This window comes from Channa argus, chromosome 24, assembly GCF_033026475.1.
Source record: "Channa argus isolate prfri chromosome 24, Channa argus male v1.0, whole genome shotgun sequence".
Lineage (NCBI taxonomy): Eukaryota > Metazoa > Chordata > Actinopteri > Anabantiformes > Channidae > Channa > Channa argus.
In genome coordinates this window covers 6,827,211-6,852,192 of record NC_090220.1, presented here as the reverse complement: position 1 = coordinate 6,852,192, position 24,982 = coordinate 6,827,211, and the positions used below count along the sequence as shown (strand labels likewise).

The following is a 24,982-nucleotide window of genomic DNA, read 5'->3' as shown; positions in this document are numbered from 1 at the left end:
TCTGATAATTTTACATATGCCTTCATTATTCTAAAACAAACAAACAAACAAACAAACAAACAAAAACAGGGATGCATTTCATATAATTTTGAAAATCACCTCTGCCAAACACTGCCACGTCATCTAAATTTTATCTTATTGTTATTATTTAAGCAATAACTATGAAAGGTAAGCCCAAAGATTTAAAGTACAAGGACAGATGCTGCAGTGGGTCCCATTAGGGTTCTCAGTGGTTTGTCACAGTAACAGTAATTAAGGAATGTATTATATATCAAATCAAACTTGTGGTCAAGTTTATGCCAGGCATATGTATTAGTAGTGATGATGGTTACCCACAGACTAGTCTTTAGGTTGTGATAGTTGATGCTCTCACTTGATCCAGGCAACTGTAGCATTGACATGTAAGACCACCACATCAAAACAATCAGACATGAGAATATTAGCAACAGTTAGTCCACTTGCCAATTAGCTAATCAACAAAACAGTACATTTCAAGACTGTACTTTGTGTTCTGAACATTTCATAGACAAGTTAGTCACTGACAATCATCAATTGCAATATTAATAAAAATAATAATTTGATGTTTACCGCCTTTACACTTATATTTATTCGCAGCTTAATGCATATAATATAAGATATACATATAAACTAATATAGAGGAAGCCTGAGCTGCTTGTCTCTATCGCGCCAATCATGCGGTGGACTACAATTCCCATGTTCCTCAGACGTCGGCGCTTGCGCAATGTGTTTTCCACGGCCCTACCTGCTGTTAGCGTCTGTTTAGTGTTGTTACTACGTAAAAGGGGATAAAGAAAGAACAAACGAAGTTAATATAACCCTGAGCGTGTCGCATGAGGTAAGAACGATACCCCAGTGAATTATGTGCTCTGTGCATAACTTTATTAGGTTATTTCGGCGTTGTCTTTGCAGAAAATACAGCAGTTTAATTAGTTAGTTTTTGAGCGATTACAGTTAACGCTAGCTAGCATCTCAGGCAGTCAAGCTAGCGGTGAACAAAGCAACGAAAGTGAAACATTATGAGACTAGAGCCTTAGTGCTGACCCTACTGTGTACAGAGTGGGGGTCTTCACAGTTTCAGGTTGTTAATATACGATTTTAATGGAGGATACAGCGAGACCGCTTAAAGTATCCGTCTGAGCTAACTTTAGCTTAGTTAGCTCAGTCGGACGTTGTTACTGTATAACTCACGGAGCCAGCTCGGTTACGTTAAGTTACCGCAAACGCAACAGAGACTGTAACATTAGCTGAACAACACGTTAATAAACATGTACAGTTGCCTGAGCCTAAAACCCCAAGGGAGGTGGGCGAGTTGGACATTGAATGCTTTATCTAGTGATTTTAATCCCGTAAAAATAATTTCCATAAGTTACTCACATTGTTACTCAAGTTACTCGCTTTTCCAAATAACCTTTTCAGTGTTTATGAAGTTATCGACTAGTTTTACTCCTGATTTACGTCATTTGATTGTGTTACATCTTAGATAATTATATTTAGTCTTCAGAGCACACATGTATTTACTTTTAAGAAAAAAAAACACTTTACGAAAAACCAAAGTTTGTTATTTTGTAAAGGCTTTTACAGGCCTGAGTCTGCCACTCTGTAGGTGAACTGTGTGGGAAACATAAATGATCGAAGTTGACCATTGCATAGAGACAAAATATGCCACTAGCAACTGTATCTGTCTGTTTAGATTGTAAATTGCTTTGAAAAGCTTCCATCCATTAGCTTTGTTTCCTTGATTTCGGGTTGTTGCAGGTTACTGGGTAAGCCCTTCCCTGCCATGAGAGCTGACCACCAGGTAACCAGCCCCCACTCCTTCTGCAGTTGATGGATCTGCAGCTGGTCCCGAGATGACCGACAGCGTCAGGGCCTTCCTCCGCAATGTTGCGACGGTGAGCAGACGCACAAACACACATGCACTCTGTATTAACACACAAGCTATGACACGAGGCACAAATGTGTTGGCTTACACCATAAGTTGGTTCTGTATTTACACAAATGGACTGTTCAATTTCTTTTTCATTTAATTAGTGATGCATTTATTAAAAGATAAATGGCATCGTTATGTTTATAAGTGGGTTTGACAGAATATTACAAATGTTAAAGGGTCTGCACTTCCTAGAACCTTTCTACCTATTGGCACTCAAAGCGCTTTACACTGCTTCTTATTCACCCATTCACACTCACAATCACACACACACTCATACACGGCTGGGGGAGCTGCTGTGCAGCTGGCCAATGCTCACCGGGAGTTGGGGTTCAGTGTCTTGCTCAAGGAAACTTCGACATGTGACCAGAGGAGCCGAACCAACAACTGCGAGATTGGTGTACAACTGCTCTACCTGCCTGCTCCACAGTACAAACGCCTTGCATATAATATCCTTAGTATTGTTGTTGTCAGTAATGTTGTTTAGCCAAGTATGCAGTCTGTGTTGGCCAGACTGCTAATGTCTTTTTCTTTTTTTACCATTAACTTTATCCTTCTGTGATTTAAGCTTGAATGTGAACTGGCTGTACTCCAAAAGAGTGCAAAAAAAATATTTGTCTTTGGTACAATTCCAGTAATCTACTTAGTTCACTCTTTTTAATGGTAGTTCTCTACTTCCTGTATTAAGCAGAATAGACTATGTGGAGGCTTCCAACAATGTAACAGTGTACAACAGCCATGTATTGATATTCATCTTCAATAAAAATGGGACTTTAACATAATATCCTGCATCACTCACCCTCCATTATCCACATAGAATAGCTGGTAAGATAAAGATTTAAATAAATATACACTACCTTTGAGTTGGCTTTGTGTGAATCTGTCTATAACAATTGTATTGTCACTGTTACATTGATTAAACATAAAAATAAATGTTAACCTAAAGCTTTAGTCATATGCATTACATATAGTACTAACAAGTCAAGCCAAGTTTACCTGTTGCATTTTAAGTCTCCATTACAGAGGTCATTTTAGCAAGTCAGAATCCTCTTATGTATTTTCTCTCTCTCAATCTCTAGGGGATTAAGGACTCCATATTGGGGATTGGAACAATCTCCAAGCTGGATGCCCGCATCCAGCAGAAAAGGGAAGAGCAGCGGAGGAGAAGGGCCAGCGGGGCCCTGGCACAGAGAAGGGCACAGAGTGAGGAGCGCAAACCAGACAAGTAGGCCTTAAGGAAAACAATTTAAGTTGCATGGTGGCAGTGTTGCTTCCAGTTTATCAGTTAGAACAAACTCAAGCAGTGTGAAGATAGTTAGAATTAAGATAAGATAGTAGTACATTATCTGTTGTTGCTCTTTGCACATTTCAATAAGAGGTGATTAAAAGTTTGTATGATTGATTAAATAATGACAAAAATTATATACATTTACAATATGTTCTTTTTGTTTAAGTAGGTGTCTGCAGCTCAAAAGTGGCTTAAATGGACTCTTCCAAATGCCATTACTCTGAACATTAACATCGTCCATTAGTTTTAACTAGGCTAACTTAGTAAAATTAAAAAAAAAAAAATTAAACTAAAAACCCACTAACTAGTGTTATGATCATTGTCATTATTGATTTTCTCTTTCAGTGAACCCAAAGTAGTTAGCCGGATTTTTCAGTGTTGTGCCTGGAATGGAGGAGTGTTCTGGGTAAGATAATAACCCTACAGTTACACTTACAGCCGTGTCTCTAAAGCACAACTGTACACTTTACACATGCAGGTTCTACGTTTCCATTATGAAAGTTGTTGTAGCCAATTGTTTACCGAGACTTTTAGATTCAGTAAAATGATGGAAACAAGTCATTCTTATAAATTTAAGATGAAAAAACTATGTTTAACTTAACCAACCTTTCTGCACCCTTGCTGTGACACCTTAGTTAGTTCCTAATTCTATTTGGTGCTTTCTGCAGGTTTCAAAAATGTTTCAAGATATATTTTACGTGGTTGGTATAAAATTGCAGAAGCTTCAAAGCTTTGACGCATTTTGGTAACCCTCAAATCTAATACTAAATTTAAAAAATACCAAATTTAGACAGGCTGTAGTAAGGAAGCAGCACACAGTTATTATAAACAACTTCATTTAGTTCTTCCACTTTCAGTATTTAAAAAGAAACTTGTTTTAAAAAGTGCTTAAAGGGGCTTATTTTCAGTAAAATAAGAATTTAAGAGTAACTATAGTATTTCATTTTCTTTCCAGCTCAGTCTGTTTCTCTTCTACCGGGTGTTTATCCCACTGCTGCAGACTCTCACTGCAAAAATCATCGGTATGTGTCACGGTCATTTGAATCTGTGGTAGCTTCTCTGGGTGTGTGGCAGGAACCAGTCTGTAAATATGCTGTTTTTTGTTTCAGGCGACCCCTCCCTTCATGGAAATGTTTGGTCCTGGTTAGAGTTCATCCTGACCTCAGTCTTCAGTGCGCTCTGGGTTCTCCCTCTGTTCGTCCTCAGCAAGATCGTCAATGCCATCTGGTTCCAGGTTAGGCCCTGCTTGTCCAGGCTGTGATGCAGACAAAAAGGGGCCATTCTTAGGCTTGCAAGTCAGGCCATCTGCCTAAACCTCTATGCCACATCAACAAAGTAGTTAATATTGTACCTTCCTTTAGGGTCTTAAATACATTTTCTTACATACAGTATGCAGTTTTTCAATCAACATAATATTTAATGCACATTCAAAATATCAAAGATCAATGGCTTTCAGCTTGTCCCTTCAGTGGTCACCACAGCGGAACTTGATCCACATGTTGATTTGGCATGAGTTTTCTTCGTGGATGCCCTTCCTGTTGCAACCCTCCCCCTTTTTTTTTCATCTGTCATCGGGACCATCAATAAGGTTGATGCTCTACCACTGAACCACCAGACCCCCTTATTTAATGTACATTCAGGTTGTATAAATATCCCTTCTTCATCAGTAGTAACAGTAAATAGCCACGGAGTGCATAAAAAGAGAGTAATAGTAAAATAATGAAAATTATAGCAGTGTAAAAGTTTACATCAGCCTTTATGAAATGTTCTTTACCTTTGTATTTCCTCCCTCTGCCTCTAAAACTTCCTCTTTCCATTTGGGCACTATGCATTTGCCATTTCAAAGAGAGGGAATGCAAACTTGGCTTAATTTCTTTTGTTTTACTTGCTGCACTTTATTCGTTTGAACTTTCATAAAGCCGCTGCTGGGACTTATCGTTTAAGGGCTTTGTTTGTGAAGCAATGGAAGTGTTTATACTGTATGGAATATTAGCTGGAAATTCATTTTGCTATTATGGATGTTTCTCAGCAAATTAATGTTGAGAATGAGGATATAATTTTCCGAAATAAATATTAAAATAGTCTGTTGTTCGTTAGGAAAGTGTCAAACTAAACAGAAACCAAAGTTACATCCAAGTAACATACAAGTATATGTTACATCAGTACGTTGTTTTCTATTGCAGGATATCGCTGACTTAGCATTTGAAGTGTCTGGCTGTAAGGCTCAGCCGTTCCCCAGCGTCAGTAAGATCATCGCAGATATGCTCTTTAACCTCCTCCTCCAGGCACTCTTCCTCATTCAGGTAAAGTCAAGGAAAACTTGAATGTTTGTGGAAACATTGGCCATAAACAGGACATTAGATTTAAACAGCGTTTGGTGTCTGTTACTAGCTCAAATTGTTCAAATGTTTGTTCAGTGTGCAAGTGATAAGTTTCTGAATGATTCACAAAGTCATGGCAAACTGCTGTCATCTCCAGTATGTAAGGCAAAAATGTCTGTCCTGAACTCTGAAGTCAATTTAGAGACGATTCTTGCTTGTTTGGAAAACTTACCCGCACCACAGTTAATCTAAAGTCATTTAAATACAAGCTATACAAAATTTCAATTACTAAAGTAAAGCTAATGAGTTGAAATGCACAAACTGCTCTCTCAGTGCAGACTAAGTGAATATAATAAGTGCATTTTTCATGGTCCTCTAGGGTATGATTGTTAGCCTTTTCCCCATTGATGCCATTGGACAGATGGTTAGCCTCCTGCACATGTCTCTGCTCTACTCGCTGTACTGTTTTGAATATCGCTGGTTCAACCATGGTGAGATACATAAACTTTACACACAACATAGTTAATCTGCATTGAACGGAGAAGATAATTGTGTCTGTTTTATGTTTGGTACAGGCATTGAGATGCATCAACGGTTGTCCAACATTGAGAAAAACTGGCCCTATTACTTTGGCTTTGGTTTGCCGATGGCTCTGCTGACTGCCCTGCCCTCCTCATACATCATCAGGTAAGACTGTCAGACTGAACTGACAGGGAAATTTGTCATTTGCAGATCTGCTTTTAAATGTAAATCTTATTGTAAAGTCTATTTTCTAGTTGCTCTACAGATTAGTTCTAAACATTATTACTATAAGAACCATTAGCAAATAAATAAAAGAACTAATTCTTCAGCTCCAAAATAGGAGATGATAAATGGGCAAACTAAGTCATTCATAGCCATGGTTGTTTACAAAAATGTCATCGGGCTTCAGTTACATTACAAGGAAGAATTACAATTTCTTATGTATGAAAAGGATTTTTTTTGGTCAACTTTTTTAGAGAACATAAACACTTGCACAATTTAACCTTGGCCCACATCATCCAGGGTTCAGTAGGAAGGGCCTTGGGATTTTACTTTTTCTGATTCAAATCCCAGGGCACTTCCTTCATTTACAACATAGATAAAGCTTAACTATTATTCATTAACTGTTGTCAGTTGCGTTTGCCAAAATAGTGGCCATTGGAAAAATTTGGGATCTGAGGCTTTCTCCAGTCATTTGCTGGATAAGGGCAAACTTAATATCTTTTTAAAATATTAGCTATAAAGATATGTGACAGTTTGGGCCACCTGTTTTTTACACAATTTTTCTGATCACAAGATTAATTGACAAAAACAATCATTACTGTAATCATCGCTAAAACAATGTTATTCTATGATAAGTGGTGTTTATTAGAATATAGAATATTAAACTAAATAGCAAATAATTATTGGCTCTATAAATTGATGATCTTGCAGAAAGGCATCTTGGGGCTTTATAACTTAACTGTCTGCACTATACAATATACAACTATATGTCATATCTTCACATTTGTTTTCTACCTAGTGGCTGCTTGTTCTCCATCCTTTTCCCTCTATTCATCATCAGTGCTAATGAGGCGAAGACGCCAACAAAGCTGTAGTGAGTGTACAATTAAAACATTTGTTTAAATAGTTTTATTCGAATAAACCGCTAACTGATGTCAATTCCACTCCTCCAGCCACTTCCAGCTGCGTCTCTTCTCCCTGGTTGTGCTTATCAGCAACAAGCTTTTCCACAAGACGGTCCACCTGCAGTCCTCGCTGACATCGTCTGCCTCCACAGAGAGGCTGTCCACCCCTCACACTTCCCCCACCCGTCACAGACTTTTGGCAACACAGTGATGGCTTCACTTGAAGAAGATGGGTTAATAAACTACAATGGTGTCTTCGCTTAATGTGACAAATGATTCTTCTGGATGGATTTCCCTAAATGAAAATGATATTCAGTTTAGGACAAATGATTGGCATGTTTTTAATGAATCTGGCCCCCACATTTTAGGAGTGACACAAAAATGGACTTACCCTCACACTCAAAACACATCTCTCACTCTCTCTCACACACTCACACACAGATTTTTGTTTTCTTTGGTGTTTTTTTTTCTTTGTATAAAGTGCCATTTGAGTAACTCTCCTTTATCAAATTACAGCACACAGAATCAGATAGTTTTAATATGTTTGAGCAAACTTGTGACTAAAGAAGGATTTTTTTTTTATTTTTTTTTTACTTTGAATGGGCTTTTGTTTTTTCAGAAGCAAAGCACAGTCTTGTTTTACCTACAGTACATGTTTTCTTGATGTTGCAAGTCACATTCCATCCTCACAGGTTGAATGCTTTCTTGCACATAAATTAATGTCATATTATGGCATCCAGGCAGTTATAGGAATATTATTTTACAATTAAAAAGTGAGTTTTTTTTGTTAATCCTGTTACAGCTTGGATTTAGGAAGTTGGTTCAGGAGGCTGCTATGAAAAGGATAGTCACCTTAGTAGTGGAAACCAAGTAAGAGTCTCCTTTGGGTGTCTATTTCTTAATGTGTCATCGCAAATTAAAGTCTCACTTCACTTTCCGATAGCATGTTCCTGTTGTAAATCACAAGGTGACACCAGCAACAAAAAGGTGGTTTTAACCTTTTTACTTTGTGTAAATTTAGGTAATATGTGAAATGACACCGCCAAACTGTTGCAACTAGTTTTTGTTTATTTCACTTTGACCACTACAGTTCTACGCTCTTTAGTAAAGAATGGAGCCCGTAACAAACGTGATCAGCCTTGACCTGCTTCCTTTGGTTTTCCTCTTGAGAACTGAAGCAGATATAACTGACCATCAGCTTTTTGTTTTGTACATGCCCACCACCATTCAGCAACTCATTCGCCAAGTTTTCACTCATTTATCAGACTGTCATGGCCATGATTTTAAAACTGTGTGCAATTGTAAGAAGAGCATAATGTTTGTGCAGACAGATATTTGTGAGTGAGGTTTTGTAAAAGTAATATGTCTGATTTCAATAAAATTTGTCAGTATTCAAAATTTTGAAAACTATGTTGACTGAAGGTGATCACAACAAAATTCCTTAAATATAAACTTGACATTCTGAATTTTATACTACATATTTTTATTTCACATTACAAATATAAAAAACTAAGTAGGGTTTAAATGAGCAGATATAATGTGTGTGTGTAATGCACAATATATTGTAAGAATTTAAACACAGATTTAAAGTGTATGTCACTGAGGAATTAATGTACAGAAACGTACAATCTTTATCATCTCCATTTGAGTAAGCTGCAATTGCCTAGTTCTGGAACCGGCAATCCAGACAATGATTAGATCCCACTGGCAAAACAGGACAAATTATTTCCACCTTGCAAATGCAATAATAATAATACAATAATGTAATAATAAAAATGCAGTTGAGGTAATGTTACAGGAGTTTTAAACTATCATTGAGGCGTTAATTTAGTATTTACCAATTTTGTTAGTACCTACACCTCGAAAATAAGAGGACATTTTATTGTCAACGACGGTTTGACCAGTAGAGGGCGACACGTTCCCTTTCCACGCTAAGGACACGTCACTATACTACAGCGGCAAGGTAGGAAACGAAAATTGAACGACAACTAGAAAACCAATTATATTTAAGGTAAATCATTATTGACGGACGCTCAACCAATAAACGCCCACCCTTAAAGTGTTGGGGGCGGGATTAGCGCACAGCGAAGGTTGTGTGTGAAAAGTGTATGAGTAACAAGGAGCGGAGCGGGTAAGTCTTTCTTAACATATATGAAACATTGTACCTCTATTAAGAGCAACGACGTTTAGTTGATACTGTTGTCCTGTTTCCATGTGTGAAGGAGGTATTGGGGTTTTTAAATAAGAAGAAAAGAGGCTCCGGGTTAACTGGGTAATTCATTAAATAGCAGATGACAAGTTAGCATAGCTAGCTACTTACACAGTTGGATGCAAGTAGCATCAGCACTAGCTGGCCTGGTGCTGACTGGCTACAAGGCGCCGTTTGATTAATAGCAATGCTTGTATTAATTTTAAATGTGCACATTGTGTGTGGTAATAGCCGATGAACAACTCATGAGCATTAACTTCTGTTATTGTCTTATTTCTGATTTTGTGTCATTACTTCTAAGGTTCGTTCTGGTGATGCTGTTTTGAAAGAAAGCATTAATTAGAGCTGTGTTTAGTTTGGTGGCCTGTGTTTTCTTTTTGCAATATAGTTTAAATGCAAAGTCGGAAAAAGACACCTATAAGTCTCTGCAGAACTTTTCAGAGTGAGTGCTTCCTGGTTCCTGACGCCACATCTTAGTGCGTGGCCTTATCTGGTTGGGTTGGACATGGATCTTGACTGCTAAGAGTTGCAAGACTTACTGTTAGATATTCCTTTTTTCCAGATTATCTGGCTGACTTAAAAAGGACCTAACATATTATTAATTTGCATAAAACACAACCCGTATTACCTGGTATTGGACTTTAGATGCATCTGCACTACTTTTCTCTACAGTTGTCCAGTTACCATATTTGCTTTAACCCTTTAGGTAGTACGGTGAGCTGTCCCTAACCTCGCCAAAATGACCAAGCTGGGCTTCCTGCGTCTGTCCTATGAGAAACAGGACACACTACTGAAGCTTCTCATCCTTTCTATGGCTGCTGTCCTCTGTGAGTCCTCTACTTTATACACACAATAGTCCCCGATGCTAAATAGCCTATAAATATAATGTCTGGAATAACTACATGCTTTTTTTTTCTCTTCAGCATTCTCCACCAGACTCTTTTCAGTCTTGAGGTTTGAAAGTGTTATCCATGAGTTTGATCCGTAAGTGCTGCCTATGTAATTGTTATTTTCAACGATTATGATGATTTATGCTTTATTTAACCTCTTTTTTTTTTTTTTTTTTTACTATCAGGTATTTTAACTACCGTACCACCCGCTTCTTGGCAGAAGAAGGATTTTATAAGTTTCACAACTGGTTTGATGACAGGGCATGGTATCCCCTGGGGAGGATCATTGGTGGCACCATTTATCCAGGTAGGAATACAAGATTATGAGTAAACAATTACATGCTTATAAATGTTTTTTGGCATTGTTTGGTATGACAGTAGAGTACTTGTTGTATGTGGTTTAGACTAGAGTTGTCAATGAGCCTCTCCCTCTCCTATCCCTCACCAGGGCTGATGATCACATCTGCCGTCCTGTATCACATCCTACATTTCTTCCACATCACCATTGACATCCGTAATGTCTGTGTCTTCCTGGCTCCCTTGTTCTCCTCCTTCACTGCCATTGTAACCTACCACTTCACCAAGGAGCTGAAGGTACAACACATAAGATACACAACAAATGATATCTAGGATAATAAACTCTTAATAAAATTGGCCATTTGCATGGTTTTGCACTTACAGTTAAAATAAAGGACCCGTCCGAATAATTTTTGCATTTTTGTTCCTAATAAAGTTTAAGTTCCAAAAACGCTGGATCGTGCAATTTCTGTAATGATACTCAGTTCAGTCTTTTATGAGGATCTCTATGTCATTTGATTCTGTAGGATGCAGGTGCTGGGCTCCTGGCAGCTGCTATGATTGCTGTGGTGCCTGGCTATATCTCTCGCTCTGTTGCTGGTTCCTATGATAATGAAGGTATTGCCATATTCTGTATGCTGCTGACCTATTACATGTGGATCAAGGCTGTGAAAACAGGGTCAGTGTACTGGTCATCTATGTGTGCACTTGCCTACTTCTACATGGTGAGGAGATTTATTATCTACAACATCTGCTGAAATTAGTTCAGACCTGGCATGAGTTTTGACATGTTTGTGTGTTTTTATATAGGTTTCATCCTGGGGTGGCTATGTGTTCCTGATCAACCTTATCCCCCTTCACGTCCTGGTGCTGATGCTTACAGGTCGTTTCTCTCACCGCATATATGTGGCTTACTGCACTGTCTATTGCCTGGGCACCATCCTATCCATGCAGATCTCTTTTGTTGGCTTCCAGGTAAAGTGGAAAATGACAACTTGTCAGTTTCTCAAAATATTTGTGCAGTTGCATGCGGGAGTGTTAGGGTTCAGGTAAAAGCATCACTTTAACCAAAAAAGATGAAGTCACATTAAAGAAAAAAAATATATATATTTTTAAGTGACACAGTTGACCTCATGTCTCCCCTCTCTCTCACCAGCCAGTGCAGTCATCAGAGCACATGGCAGCTTTTGGTGTGTTTGGCTTATGCCAGATTCATGCCTTTGTGGACTATCTACGCAGCAAACTCAATGCCCAGCAATTTGAAGTCTTGTTCAAGAGCGTCATTTCCCTGGTGGGCTTCACCCTGCTGTCTGTGGGCACTGTTCTCATGCTGACAGGTAAGAGGAGTGGCATGGTTTGTTATCACTGTTCTAACATCGGTCATGATCTCCTCTGTATAATCTAGTGTATGAGTTGGCTTCCTTTTACATTTTTACCCTTTGCTGGTTTGGGTTTTTGACACAATTTCTAAATCGCACATATTTGATTTACAGGTTTTTTGTTGCTGAATGGTTTCCAAACAACAAATTAAGCTTTAGGTTCCAGAATTTATTCCTTAGACTCTTCCAACAAACAAGCTTGGCCTTCCACCATGACTTTTGTGTTTTTAGGTTCATGTGAGATGGCCAAGTTGCAGTGTGTAAACACCTTTTCTGTTTTGTTATATTTTCTTAATCATGATTAATCAAAATTCCATTTAATTCAGGTAAAATCTCTCCATGGACTGGTCGTTTCTACTCCCTGCTGGACCCCTCCTACGCCAAGAACAACATCCCCATCATTGCATCTGTCTCTGAGCACCAGCCCACGACTTGGTCCTCATACTACTTTGACCTCCAGCTGCTGGTCTTTATGTTCCCTGGCAAGTGTATACAGCAGAAACACACAGACTTTTACACTGTAAGATCTGTTGAGCTACTACTGACTGTCAACTTTTTATCTTTTCCTACAGTTGGTCTTTATTACTGTTTCAACAACCTGTCGGACGCCAGGATCTTTATCATCATGTATGGAGTGACCAGCATGTACTTCTCAGCTGTCATGGTACGTCCTGTACTCAGCTCTTTATTTGTTAGCTTTAAGAGTTTGTCTCATTTCAGCAGACTGACACATTTATACTTTTACTGATACATTTTTATTTATTTCTTTTTAACTTGTTATGGGTTAATGTACTGTTTGTTTGTTGCCTCCTCAGGTGCGTCTAATGTTGGTGCTTGCTCCAGTCATGTGCATCCTGTCCGGCATTGGTGTGTCCCAGGTACTAACCACTTACATGAAGAATTTGGATGTGAGCCGGCCAGACAAGAAAAGCAAGAAGCAGCAGGACTCCACCTACCCCATCAAAAATGAGGTAGAACTAAAAACTGGTTCAGTTTGTCTGTTGGAGGGCGGTGTCACCTACAGACTGTCGGCATTTTATATACCCATTTGACCTACTTATCCTGCTTCAGCAGAGGACATCATCATTAATGGTGTTAGTTTACTTTTTAGCAAGACAAAAGAACTTTTCTAGATAATACAGCCATGGTCAAGACCTCTACTATGTCTCTATAGCTTTTATGGGTATGTATTAGATCAGAGGTTAAATGTAACAGTTAAGTGTGTCATGTCGCTTTTTCTGTACTTAAATTGTTTAATTGTTTTTCCTTTTCTCTTCCTCTTGAGTTACTTGAACTCTACTTGGTTATTTCTGCTACAGTACATTATACTTCTTCTCAATATCTGTCAACTAACTCTGTACGTGTGCAACTGTCAAACGGGTTAACTTAACCTTAAAAATAAATCCGTACATACTTCTATTTTTGATCCTTATTGTTTAAACAACCCTAGCAATAATTTGCTCTGTTCATGTATAGAATTTTAAATGCAACAATGTTACTTTATGGTAATGGAGTATTTTTAATTTTGGTACTGATCTGAGGAGGATCTGAATACTTTTCCACTCTTGATAAATTATGATTCTATATAAAATTTTTATTTTTTATTTTGCCTAACACTTTCTTATATTACTAGCCTAAGTGTTAGCAAGAGGTTAAAAACTATTGACATCTTGTTTTACAAGGTTGCCAGTGGGATGATCCTGGTCATGGCTTTCTTCCTCATCACATACACCTTCCACTCTACCTGGGTGACCAGCGAAGCCTACTCCTCTCCCTCAATTGTCTTGTCGGCCCGTGGAGGTGATGGCAGCCGCATCATCTTTGATGACTTCAGAGAAGCGTACTACTGGCTCCGCCATAACACTCCTGAGGTCAGTCATACCCAAAGAAAGAAAAAATACCTAATAAACTAAACTACAATGTTAAATTATTACAATTGTTGATACAGTATGTATATTTATGGCTTCTGTTAAAATACTTCTGAATTATTTGGTATTCCCAGGATGCCAAAGTCATGTCATGGTGGGATTATGGATACCAGATAACTGCCATGGCTAATCGAACCATTCTAGTGGACAACAACACTTGGAACAACACTCACATCTCCAGAGTTGGACAGGTGAACTAAGCAACATTCATGTAAATCATGTTTATAAACTTGCTGCTATGTTGACCAGGGTACTTTTTGGTCCATAGGCCATGGCATCCACAGAAGAAAGGGCATATGAGATCATGAGGGAGCTGGATGTCAGTTATGTCCTGGTGATCTTTGGAGGACTGACAGGATATTCATCTGATGGTAAGTCGCCACTTTTAACTGATGAGACGTCAGTCACTGTGAGTTATTATTCTTTTATTTTATAATTAATTTCTTAGAGAGGAGAAGGAAAATGACACTGTTTGTCTGCAAGCTGAAGAATAGAAGTTGGGTGATGCAGCAGAGCTTTGACCCTAAAAGTCCAGCTTGTTAGAGTAGCCCAGTCAAAACCCAGACCTCAACCAAATACAAATGCCATGACATCAAAGGAACTGTTTTTACCAGATATCCCAAGTACATGAATGAATGGAAGCAGTTCTGTAAGGAAGAGTAGTCTAAAATGACTTATGGAAGGTATTTAGGTTTATTCCACAGCTACAGGAAGCATCTGGTTGATGTTCTTGCTGTGAAAGGTTGTTCAATCAGTTATTAAAACACAGTTGCCATTACTTTTGACACCATCACGCTGTATGTATCTTCAATGGGTATGTTAGATAAACATGAAAGATCATAACTTTGTTTTATCATCTTAGAAATATTGTGTATTATGCAGTAAATCAGGTAATGCAAACAGTACCATTACTATTTTCCTGCAACCATATGTTGGAATATATTATTATGAGCCCCTCTCTAATGAATCTTTCTTCATCACAGACATCAACAAGTTTCTGTGGATGGTCCGTATTGGAGGAAGCACAGATACAGGCAAACACATCAAGGAGCACGACTACTACACTCCCACCGGAGAGTTTCGAGTGGACCGCGAGGGCTCGCCTGTCCTGCTGAACTGCCTCATGTACAAGATGTGCTACTACCGCTTCGGCCAGGTCTACACAGAAGCCAGTGAGTAACACCCTAATTTGCTTGCTTTGTCTAATATTTTGCGTAATGGGATTGTATCTGTGTCTTTGCATAAAGCAGTTTTACCTTGCAATCCGAGACACGTTTAGAATGACACATAAGCATTTTGAAAGGATTACGTTTAGACTAATGACATTTGTATCAAATATTGGATCCATAGTGAGACACAACTATCATTCGACACCACTAAACTGAAATTCGGAATATCTTAATGATTTTGCCTGCAGAACGTCCACCTGGTTATGACAGAGTGAGGAATGCTGAGATTGGGAACAAAGACTTTGAACTTGATGTGTTGGAGGAGGCCTATACAACAGAGCACTGGCTGGTTAGGATATACAAGGTAAGACAGCTTTCTTTGTTTTACATATCAATTCATATGGATTACTGGGCATCCCAAGTTGGTGGACTTGTCCTAGTGAGAGGCTCTGAAACCTTTTTTACTGCCAGTCTGCCTCTCAATTCTGCAGTGACCCTAATGGCAAAAAGGAAGAAAGCCAGAAAGCAGTGTTTTGTCACTATACAGTTAAGATCTGTTGTCCATGCTTCCAAAATAAGTCCAAGGTCTGGAGAAAAAAATCTTGATTACTAGTCTACTGCATGTATACATGGATTTCTAATAACAGTGTTTCTCAAGTGAAAATAAAGTCAGTTCCCCACAGAGCTAGTTTCTCTATGTAACCTGGTTGCTTAAGAGCATTTAATCAGTGTAAACCTGGCATTATTGCTACAAGCTTGATGAAATGATCAGTCAATTGATCTAAAACAACGCAACATTTGATTGTTTTAGTAGTTTTTCAAGCAAAAAGACAAAACAGTTGATGGTTTGTGTTTATCAAATGTTGGACTGTGCTGCTTTGCTTCATATTCAATTAGATTATAGAGAATGTGAAGTTGTCACTCAATAACTAATTGTTGGGGGATGGGGTGTCATGTTGGTTACAGAATATTTTTAGTATTTTTTTTGGTTTGGATTAAAAGTAAAATAGTTCAACTTTGATGGAGAGTGGCAGAATTAAGTTGGAATCCCTCTACTGACCTGCTTTGGCAGCAGTACTGAGCATCCATGAAGACACTGACTCCATCTCCCAATGTGGCACACAAAAACCATTTAACACGGCGAGAAGTAAACTTCACTATAGTGAATTTAACACAACTATATTAGACTAAAAATATTATTGCTTGACTTTACGTTTACCAAAACCTACATTCAAAAGTAGAAAATGAAATCCGACCAACTGCATTTAAACATAATTATCTAACTTTGTCTTTATGTCCCATCTTTTAGGTTAAGGATCTGGACAACCGAGGCCTTTCAAGAACATAACCTTTAGATGCCCGTGTAAACAGCCTCTTCACACAGCACTGAACACCCTTCCCCTGTTGTCTGCAAATGAGTGGGAAAAGAGCAATTCTTTTAGTTTAAGGGAAGAGAATGCATCAGAGATTTTGACAACTTTTTTTTTTTTTTTTTTATATATATATCTTATGTCTCAGCTGGGATCAGAGCTGGTATGTTAGAAGCACAGTTTGCTATCAAGTGTGCAAAAGAAAGCATTGTTCATTGGAGTGCTTTGGATTTTTACAATGTGATTAAAGTGGTATTAAACATGAAAAATGATGACTTGCCTTTCTCCCTTCATGTAGACAGATGAACTTCTACATTGTTAAAGTACAAGTGTTGTGTTGAAACTTGTTTAATAGTTGTACAATACCCCATGATAATTGCAATGAACTAAATATCTTTGTATTTCTGATAATTACTGAAAGATTAACTTGCTGTATGCGTTTACTGACCCACTCAACTGCTGTATAGGGTCAATACTTTTCATAAATTATCAATACTTACAATCCAGCCTCCATGCTGGATCTATTAATTCGTCAAATTTCGAAGTCTAGTATCAAAGCACAAATATTTAAGATCTTCCATTCTTTTTTTTTATTGTAGTGCATGTGGCAATAAATCTCTATATTAAAATGATTAGTGTAAGGGGAAATACATTCAAGAAAAGAACTAAACTACATAGACATAACATCTAAATGATAAACCGCAGAATAACGTTAGTAAAATCATCTTATTAAAAGAAAAGTGTCCATTAGCTTCAGTCCCAGACATTAGTCCGTCCCCCCCACTGCTTTTGTTAGCCACCACATACACAAGCTTCTTATAGTTCAGACTGGTCTGGCAGATCTCCCAGAAGTGCAACATTTTTTCTGTAAATATAGGCATTTGGATCATCATCCAGCTTTACTAGCTCCGCCAGTGATGACACACAGGGATCGTGATCAACCAGCATAGTGGGCAAGTGAGAGGTTTTTCCCTGGATACGGCAGGAACGGCGCACTGGTGTCAGAAACTTAAGATCTTTGATGTTGCTTTTTCGCCTTGTACTTGTGCTGACCTCCCCTTCGATTGTCTTCTTGACACTGCACATACAAAAAAAAAAAGACTACTAAATGGAAAATCATTACTTTTTGACATAAAAGGTATTTTAAGAGCTCAGTAATATGATGCTAGTATTTCAGATAATAGTTGATGGCCTCACCTTTGCAGGTATGGAGTTGTCCTCACACTATACTTTATTACTGAAGCATTCTTCATCTCTGGTGTGGGGTGGTCATGTTCTGTTTCCTCAACATCACTCTCTTCTGGTTCATTTTTTACTTTCTCAAACTTTGGCTGCTGGCCAACATCCTCCTGTATATCATTCTGCAACTTCTCTTTTTTGTATATATCCTTTGATTTGTCATCCTCAGTTTCATCAACAACACATTCATCAGTCACCTGTGCAAGTTCTTGTGGAGACAAATGACAGTTGTCAGTTTGTGTCTGGTGCAATTGGTACACTCAGAATAACTGTCAGTGATCTGAGTTATTAAGATTCTAACCCAATAGAAATGCAACACAATGCACTCAAAAAAAAATCATAGGGAACAAGTTAAGTTAAACCAACCATCATTGCATTTAGAAGGTGATGTCATTGCCTCCAAGGCATCACACAGGTTCACAACAATCTGAAAAAAGGGGGAAAAATGTATCATCACTTTGGAAGGTTATACTATAGTTCAACTAAAAGAAAAGAAATACTGCCTGTTTCCTTACATCATCCACTCTGTCCTGTGAGTTTTCAAGCAACTCCAGGGTCGTGTCCAAGATCACTGGAGTCTGGCTGTGTTTTAACACTTCTTCCTGTGTATATGGACAATGAGCAGTAGTAGCAGAGTCTGGCCTGGGTGCTTTCAGACTGTGTTTAGGTTTAGGTATGCACAGAGGTTCGTTGAGGGGCTGGGATTTAGGCTCTGCTTCCTGCTTTCCACAGACTCTGGTTTTGGTGGGTGGTGCTGTTGTCATTGCTGGTCTCTTCAAAGTCTTGCCCTTAGAAGCCAGCCACTCAGCAAGTTTTGCTCTGCAGGCAGAACACCAAAACATTTTTTAAGATTTCGGATGTACAAGGCAAACTATAGAGTATGTCTGTGTAAAAACATAAATCATTACCTTCTCTCCTCAGCAGTCTCCATAACCAATCTGTACTGGCTGAGGGTGCTTGAGATAGGAGGCTTGTTGACCTTATCTGACACTGTAATCTTTGCCTTTGAGCTGTGAGTGGCATTTCCCTTGGTCGGAGCCACAGTAGTGTTTCTGGAACTGGTACTGGTTTGTGTTAGTGGAACGGTTTTTCCAAGAGGACGGGCTAAGCAGAATCCAGTTAGAGGGCAGTTTGTGACAGTGCGCTTGGACACCTGAGTAGATTTATTGAACGCTGACTTGGACCTTGCCGATTCATGTTTGTGAGTGCCAGGCACATCGTTCACAGATTTGGACCTGCCATATTTAACATTTCCAGCCATTTGGTTCTCAGTTTTGGTCACTGATGATTTGGAATCTGTACTGCCCACTGAGGCACTTGATTTCCAAATGGATCCAATTTTTGACTGAACAATCTTGCCTTTGTACATGCCTGGAGCAGATCTGGATGATGGCAAAGCAGCTGGTGGCTTCAAAGCCTCTGCAGCTACTTTTTGTTTGAAATCAGCAGCCGCAGCTCCTTTCCCACTTCTCTGCACAGGCTTCAACTTTTTTAGGGCGTCACCAGATGTTGAATTTGTGTCCACCTGTGTGGTCTGGGCTTTAAGTGGACCATTTCTTGTCAAGGTCTCCCCCTTTTCATTGTTTTTCTGTTGGAATGGAACAGCTGAGGTTTTGTCTCGTTTGATATAGGACTTGCTTTCATGGGCAGGCTGGGCATTCTCCTTGTTTCCCTATGACATAACAATAAGACCATAATGTAAGCAGCAAGACTCGGAATGTGACTTAAATAAATTGGACCAGTCAGCACAAAATGATAAATATTTTTGTTTTATGGTTAACTTGCCTTCTTATTAGTGAGGTTTCGTCTCGACATTGCAAGGCTGGTCATTGTGTCAAGAACCGGTCAAATCAACGTGGATTCTCTATACAAACAAAGCAATAAAGTAAGACACATTTAAAGCGAATAACCTGGATCCCTGCAATTTCTTAATGAACAAAACATTAGCGTTACCAGGATGATATAATCTGCGATGTCTATTATAACTGCAACGCAAGATTTTACAGGACACCGCACCAAAAGCTCCTGCAGACCTAGAAAACGTTTTTGTATTTTCTTTTCATACATTAAAGAGTTGTAAAAAATACAGAAACATGCTGACAAGTATTGGATAGAGTTCAGTAACGTCAAAGTTATATGAAGCTAAGATATGTGCCCACAATTTACTGTTAACCCGAGGAAATACTTTTACAGAATATACGCGGCAGCTATATGAACCATCAGCCATAATTCTGCCTCAAAGTACTAACGTCTTTATATTAGACTAGAGTTAACAAAATACGTTATCTTACCCCGCTGTAGTGTTTTGATAAACAACACGAAGACAACGACCGTCCAAGTTCTACCAGTCTGGAGCAACACACGCCGCTTGAATCTCTGCGGAAAAATAACATTTCATTTGACTTGGCGCTGCTGCGATACAATTGGTCGAACTAGTATCGCGAGAGGTCATCATTAACCAATAATATGACACTGAACTCAGTATGAAAATCAAGCAGGCAGGCGGGTCGCTTCTTTTTGAAAGTTTGAACCCAAATAGGATTCCGCTATTACCGGTTCCTGCAGACAGCTACGCCCAATTACAGCACACAACAAATACAGTCATTCTCAGTTGTTTGAGCTCATCACCAACGTTTTATATATAACCGTTTTATTTCACAAGACGTTGTGTTTACATCATAATTCCGTGTCCAATTACACCTTCATAAAGACAACTGGTCTCCCTGCCTGCTTATTGGTGTTACCCACACGTGTGGTATATGGGCCAGCGTGATCATCCTCGAATTAAATATTTACAAGAATTTATTACAAAAACTTAAGACACGTTTTTGAACATCTGTACTTTGTAAGAACCGCCGAGGATTGTGGGAAAGACCAGATTCGCGCGCTCATGATCAAATCGTTAAATTCTTCAAGCAAAATTTGAAAAGTAAGCTTCACAATAAAATCTAAATTATTTTAACAAATACAAATTAAGCACTGCGTAATTGTAGGTTTTGTAATGCGGACATTAGAACAAATATAGAATTGTCTCAAAAGGACAAGTTGCCCGAGTGCATCATATATGTTATGTTCAGTTTCGACATAGTTTAATTTAACACAATGACTTTTATTTTGAAAAACGAAACGGAAATTGTATTCTAATTGGTCTGGAAGCTAGCGTTAGCCATTGGCTATCTACAAAAAGACTACAGCCAAAAGCTCGTTTATGATAGAAACTGAGAATGCAAAATCGCTGTGCCGTGCCGAACTGCACAAGCAGCAAATCAGGTCCCCTGTTATTCTTCAGATTTCCCCGTGATCCGGAAAGGTAAGTTGACTAACTTAATGCTAAGACTGAAGCTAAAGCAAACAGGAACCTCTGTAGCGTTAGCTAACGTGACCAGTTTGAATAGTTTAGTTTGTGTAGTTTAAATATACATCATAAAGCCTACTTACAGTAAGGTTACATTTAAATTAATTTCCAGCTTTTTGTTATTTTTTTCCCTAAATACAATAAATATGTTACACGTTTGAGCATTATCTGTTTGATTTTCAGTGTGCAAAATGTTCTGGTGTTGACAGGTTCACGTGTTCTTACTTTTTGCCAAAAGTATACGCACTTTTTAAAATGCTTTGCCAGAGAGTGCGTCCATAATTTAACCTTGTGGGTTCCCACTCAGTAGGACTAAAACTATTTACATCGTATGCATCTACAGTACTATTTAATGGGATTTATCTTTCTGTCTTTGGCTATTTGGCTTCTTGATCACTCGTTAATGTATAATAGTAGTCTCTATACCTTACATTTTTAATAACATTTTAAAAACACAATTACTGGGTCTAAAGACAGACATCTCATTCCTAACACAAGGCAGGAGAGTGTGTAAATAAGCCAATACGTTACATAATTGCATTACACATTTGATCTTTTTATTTTGCAGTTGAATACCTTACATTAACAGGCATTGTTACGGGCAATTCAAAATTGCGCAAAAATGCAACGTCATTTTAATAGTTTGTTACTCATATAGCACTGAACGGTATCTGAAATTCCTGTTAACTTTTAAGGTCATTCCCATTTTGATTTGACTTCTCCCTTCAGATCCAAGACGTGGGCTGAAAAATGTCAGAGACAAGATCTCATGGACAAATCACCAGAGCAGCTGTTCAGATTCTACAGACTTTGTGGAAAGCATTTTGAACCATCTTTGATTGACAGTGTAAGTTATGTTTTTGTTTTGGATCAAATGTTAGTGTGACTCTGGGCTCTGCAATACTTTATGAAATAATTGCATATCTTATTAGGCTATTATCATTTTAGTTGTTAGTATTACAAAAATTACCAAATAAGTTCAGTGTATTTTATAGTGCTTGATGGATGTAGGTATTTAATACTTTAAAAAAAAAATCAAATTCAGGCTGTATGTATGCTCTAAGATAAACGTTTTTGGCTTATCTGTTTTCAGGATACGCAGAGTACAGTACTGAAGGATGATGCAATACCAACTATTTTTGACACACTTAGCCAACCTCAAAATGGACAGGTGAAGTGCAGCAAAGAGACGGTGGGTAAAAAATGGTTTTTAATGGGAAAATAATTTTCCACAATTTTTTGTTATTTTTATATGAGCACAATTTAAATTTGTATCTTTATTTTTGTAGACCAAAGAAAGTGAAACAGAGAGTAAGGGGAGAAAAAGTAAGTAGGATCATCATCACAAACACATACTGTATATGTGTTTTGTTTTTTTCTTGATAAAAACTGTGAAATAATTTTTCATTTGATCAATTTCTGATTTTTTTTTTTTTCAAAGAAATGAAAAAGTCTCAAGTAGAGACGGCTAACAAGGATGTCGAAACAGTACCAGAGGAACAAGAATACAAAGAATATCTGAAGTCCTTATTTGAAGTTCTTATACTACTGGCAGAGCAGGGTATTCCTCCTACAAGGCCTGGTGATACTAAACAGGACGTTCTTGGGTCAGGCAACTTTCAGGCATTGTTAGAGTATCGCATGAATTGTGGAGATGAAGTCCTCAAGAAGAGGTATGATATAAACAAGGAATGCTGCTCCTCAGCACAGCTAAATCAGCTTATTGAGGTGTTTGAGAAATGCATCCGCAGTAAGCTGTTGGAAGAAGTTAAACAAAACGTCTTTTTCTCATTGCTTACTGATGATTTGGTGAAGATCTCAGGAGAATGGTACCTACCTTTGTTTGTTCGTTTTGTGGACAAATCAAACTACCAGCGGGAGAGGTTTTTTGGATTTTTGAGCTTTGAAGGAGATGGAGAGACCCTCGCAGAGAAATTGCTCTCTGAAATTACTGATAATTGGGGCTTAGATATGGAAAAATGCAGAGGTCAAGCTCACTCATGCTCTGGGACACATTTGAGGAAAATAAGAACATTTGCTGCCACACTTATTAAGAAGTATCCAATGGCAGTGCTTACATTGAGATCTACTCGTACACTCAACATCTCAATGGCTAGTGGTATGGCTTTGTCAGGGGTTCAGCTAGTCATGTCTACCTTTAAGAAGATTGAGTCATTCTTCAGTCAGTCACCTTTACTGCAGTTGGAGTTGGAGCATGCCATTTCTATTTTCTACCCAGACAAAGAAGAGCGAGCCAATGAGCTGAAGGAGATTTGTCGTACCAGCTGGACCACAGGACATGATGCATTTGAGGTGGCACTGGAGATCCTAGAGGCACTGCTACTCTGTGTAGACAGTGTGCATGACAATGAAGACATGAGGTGGAACGATCAGGTCACACACGATGCCTTAGAGATTTCAAAAGCACTAACCGATTTTGAGTTTGTCATGGCGTTGGTGGTGCTGAAAAACGTCATGACACTTACTCGAGCATTTGGCAAGAATGTGCAAGGAAATGCAACAGATGCCCATTTTGCTGCATCTAGCTTAAAAGCTGTGTTACACTCCCTGAAGGAAGTGTCGGACAACATTGATGTGTATCATGAGTTCTGGAATGATGAAGCTGTGAACCTAGCTGGTGCAATGGAGATCCAAGTTAAGGTTCCTCGGTCGTTCATAAGAAAGCACCAGTCAGAATCTAGAACCATTCAGCTGGAGAGTTACTACAAGCACAACCTGTCTGTTTTTGTGGTGGACCACGTCATCAAAGAAATGAATGAACTCTTCTGTGATGAGCACCTGAAGACTCTGAGATGTCTGTCACTGGTCCCTGCCGTCATAGAGCAGCATAAGTCTACTGAACCTGAAGAAGATAACATACAGGTATTTAAAGATGACATCCCTAATGCAGCAACCCTCTCTGCCGAGCTGCACTGTTGGTGGGTCAAATGGAGCAAGAAAGGAAAAGGTGAGACTTTGCCCTCCAGTCTTCATGAAACACTCCAGCTGGCCGATGTGAAGTTCTTCCCAAACATGCATGCAGTCCTGAGATTGATCGGTGTCCTACCTACCTTGGCTCTAGAGGATAGCGTCAATGTGGTGTATAAGCACTATAAGATGTACATGGAAAACATGCCTGACAAATTTAAATCAAAGAGTCTGGCTGTTTTGAACATGAACTGTGATATTGGGTATGATCTGGATTCAATGGTTGATGTTTACATGAAGACATACCCTGAGGGGGGGGTCGTGTCTTAGCTGTAATGCTAAGGGAATATAATGTTGAGGGAGAGGATATTCCTGAAAGCTAGATTTATCACCCCTGAGTTGAGGGCACCTCTGAGTAAACCTGCTTTTTTTTTTTATACTAGTGGTGAACTATTTCTGTAGACTGTGGAGTTTGTGATAAAGTGTAGATTGTAAATAATCAATTAAATAACGATTGCAAAGTCTCACAAGAGTGAAACAAAAGTTATTTTGTCTTTGTTTTCTTTTGATTAATTTATTAAAATGCTTTTGGTCATCATGTGAATTTGTAAGTAATATTACAAACCTTGTTTCGGGTAAAGTTGGACAAATTATTTGAAACCTACTTTGATTGTTAGCAGTACAAAGACATATCAGAAGTTGAAACTTATACATGTTGATTCATTATAAATATAACACCAGTGCATGTCTCAAAAAACGTTTGGGGTTCATTTCATAAAACGGTAAATGTTGGGGAATATTTTCTCTTAAGCTGATTTGATATAGAATTTCAGCTTCTCAACAGCTCCCCTGAATTACATTCAGTGAATACATTGTATCTATTTTGTAGACGACCAAGAACGTTAGATAATTTAAATGTTATAATTGGATTTTAAAATTACATTTCAGAAGATAGATGAAAATTATATTAATATAAAATAATGATAATTACTTGGATGTATACCTTTTTGAG

The 24,982-nt window shown here is 38.4% G+C and overlaps 4 protein-coding genes across 5 annotated transcripts; 3 read left to right on the top strand and 1 right to left on the bottom strand.

Annotated features, from left to right (window-relative positions):
* The first annotated feature begins 712 nt into the window (after nt 1-712).
* On the top strand, nt 713-8,604 carry ei24 (EI24 autophagy associated transmembrane protein). The gene is made up of 11 exons (XM_067494556.1): nt 713-856; nt 1,777-1,913; nt 3,028-3,173; nt 3,582-3,642; nt 4,192-4,258; nt 4,346-4,470; nt 5,420-5,539; nt 5,937-6,048; nt 6,133-6,244; nt 7,101-7,175; nt 7,255-8,604. Exons 2-11 carry the CDS (start codon nt 1,872-1,874, stop codon nt 7,415-7,417), a joined length of 1,023 nt encoding a protein of 340 aa, XP_067350657.1. The 5' UTR covers nt 713-856; nt 1,777-1,871; the 3' UTR covers nt 7,418-8,604.
* A 587-nt stretch (nt 8,605-9,191) lies between these two features.
* Nucleotides 9,192-16,720, top strand: stt3a (STT3 oligosaccharyltransferase complex catalytic subunit A). Its single transcript, XM_067494362.1, has 17 exons — nt 9,192-9,337; nt 10,122-10,242; nt 10,339-10,399; nt 10,491-10,612; nt 10,754-10,899; nt 11,130-11,327; nt 11,413-11,577; nt 11,759-11,939; nt 12,308-12,463; nt 12,554-12,645; nt 12,797-12,952; nt 13,664-13,852; nt 13,984-14,100; nt 14,178-14,280; nt 14,893-15,081; nt 15,327-15,442; nt 16,388-16,720. The coding sequence occupies exons 2-17, from the start codon at nt 10,155-10,157 to the stop codon at nt 16,424-16,426; spliced, it is 2,118 nt and encodes a 705-aa protein (XP_067350463.1). The 5' UTR covers nt 9,192-9,337; nt 10,122-10,154; the 3' UTR covers nt 16,427-16,720.
* A 294-nt stretch (nt 16,721-17,014) lies between these two features.
* On the bottom strand, nt 17,015-20,124 carry si:ch211-266i6.3 (cytoskeleton-associated protein 2). The gene is made up of 7 exons (XM_067494363.1): nt 19,979-20,124; nt 19,473-19,551; nt 18,596-19,359; nt 18,203-18,506; nt 18,054-18,114; nt 17,646-17,895; nt 17,015-17,526 (listed from the first exon to the last, which is right to left on the bottom strand). The coding sequence occupies exons 2-7, from the start codon at nt 19,515-19,517 to the stop codon at nt 17,265-17,267; spliced, it is 1,686 nt and encodes a 561-aa protein (XP_067350464.1). The 5' UTR covers nt 19,518-19,551; nt 19,979-20,124; the 3' UTR covers nt 17,015-17,264.
* A 365-nt stretch (nt 20,125-20,489) lies between these two features.
* On the top strand, nt 20,490-24,494 carry thap12a (THAP domain containing 12a). Of its 2 annotated transcripts, none has more exons than XM_067494360.1 (5): nt 20,490-20,997; nt 21,772-21,889; nt 22,136-22,234; nt 22,332-22,368; nt 22,484-24,494. In XM_067494360.1, the coding sequence occupies exons 1-5, from the start codon at nt 20,912-20,914 to the stop codon at nt 24,298-24,300; spliced, it is 2,157 nt and encodes a 718-aa protein (XP_067350461.1). In that variant the 5' UTR covers nt 20,490-20,911; the 3' UTR covers nt 24,301-24,494. The 2 variants fall into 2 exon arrangements, with proteins under 2 accessions (XP_067350461.1, XP_067350462.1); XM_067494361.1 differs by lacking the exon at nt 20,490-20,997 and adding an exon at nt 21,042-21,126.
* Nucleotides 24,495-24,982: the final 488 nt, after the last annotated feature.

What these genes read in the sequence shown, in the direction of transcription:
- ei24 (XM_067494556.1), top strand. Translation starts at nt 1,872, where the DNA reads ATGACCGACAGCGTCAGGGCCTTCCTCCGCAATGTTGCGACG. An exon ending in CCCTCCTCATACATCATCAG is followed by an intron (nt 6,245 to 7,100) that starts GTAAGACTGTCA and finishes TTTTCTACCTAG; the next exon opens with TGGCTGCTTGTTCTCCATCC. An exon ending in AAGACGCCAACAAAGCTGTA is followed by an intron (nt 7,176 to 7,254) that starts GTGAGTGTACAA and finishes CCACTCCTCCAG; the next exon opens with CCACTTCCAGCTGCGTCTCT.
- stt3a (XM_067494362.1), top strand. Translation starts at nt 10,155, where the DNA reads ATGACCAAGCTGGGCTTCCTGCGTCTGTCCTATGAGAAACAGGACACA. An exon ending in GTTATCCATGAGTTTGATCC is followed by an intron (nt 10,400 to 10,490) that starts GTAAGTGCTGCC and finishes TTTTACTATCAG; the next exon opens with GTATTTTAACTACCGTACCA. An exon ending in CACTTGCCTACTTCTACATG is followed by an intron (nt 11,328 to 11,412) that starts GTGAGGAGATTT and finishes GTTTTTATATAG; the next exon opens with GTTTCATCCTGGGGTGGCTA.
- si:ch211-266i6.3 (XM_067494363.1), bottom strand. Translation starts at nt 19,517, where the DNA reads ATGACCAGCCTTGCAATGTCGAGACGAAACCTCACTAATAAGAAG. An exon ending in CACAGGACAGAGTGGATGAT is followed by an intron (nt 18,115 to 18,202) that starts GTAAGGAAACAG and finishes CCCTTTTTTCAG; the next exon opens with ATTGTTGTGAACCTGTGTGA. An exon ending in ACCTTCTAAATGCAATGATG is followed by an intron (nt 17,896 to 18,053) that starts GTTGGTTTAACT and finishes TGTCTCCACAAG; the next exon opens with AACTTGCACAGGTGACTGAT.
- thap12a (XM_067494360.1), top strand. Translation starts at nt 20,912, where the DNA reads ATGCAAAATCGCTGTGCCGTGCCGAACTGCACAAGCAGCAAATCAGGT. An exon ending in TTTCCCCGTGATCCGGAAAG is followed by an intron (nt 20,998 to 21,771) that starts GTAAGTTGACTA and finishes TTCTCCCTTCAG; the next exon opens with ATCCAAGACGTGGGCTGAAA. An exon ending in AGAGAGTAAGGGGAGAAAAA is followed by an intron (nt 22,369 to 22,483) that starts GTAAGTAGGATC and finishes TTTTTTTCAAAG; the next exon opens with AAATGAAAAAGTCTCAAGTA.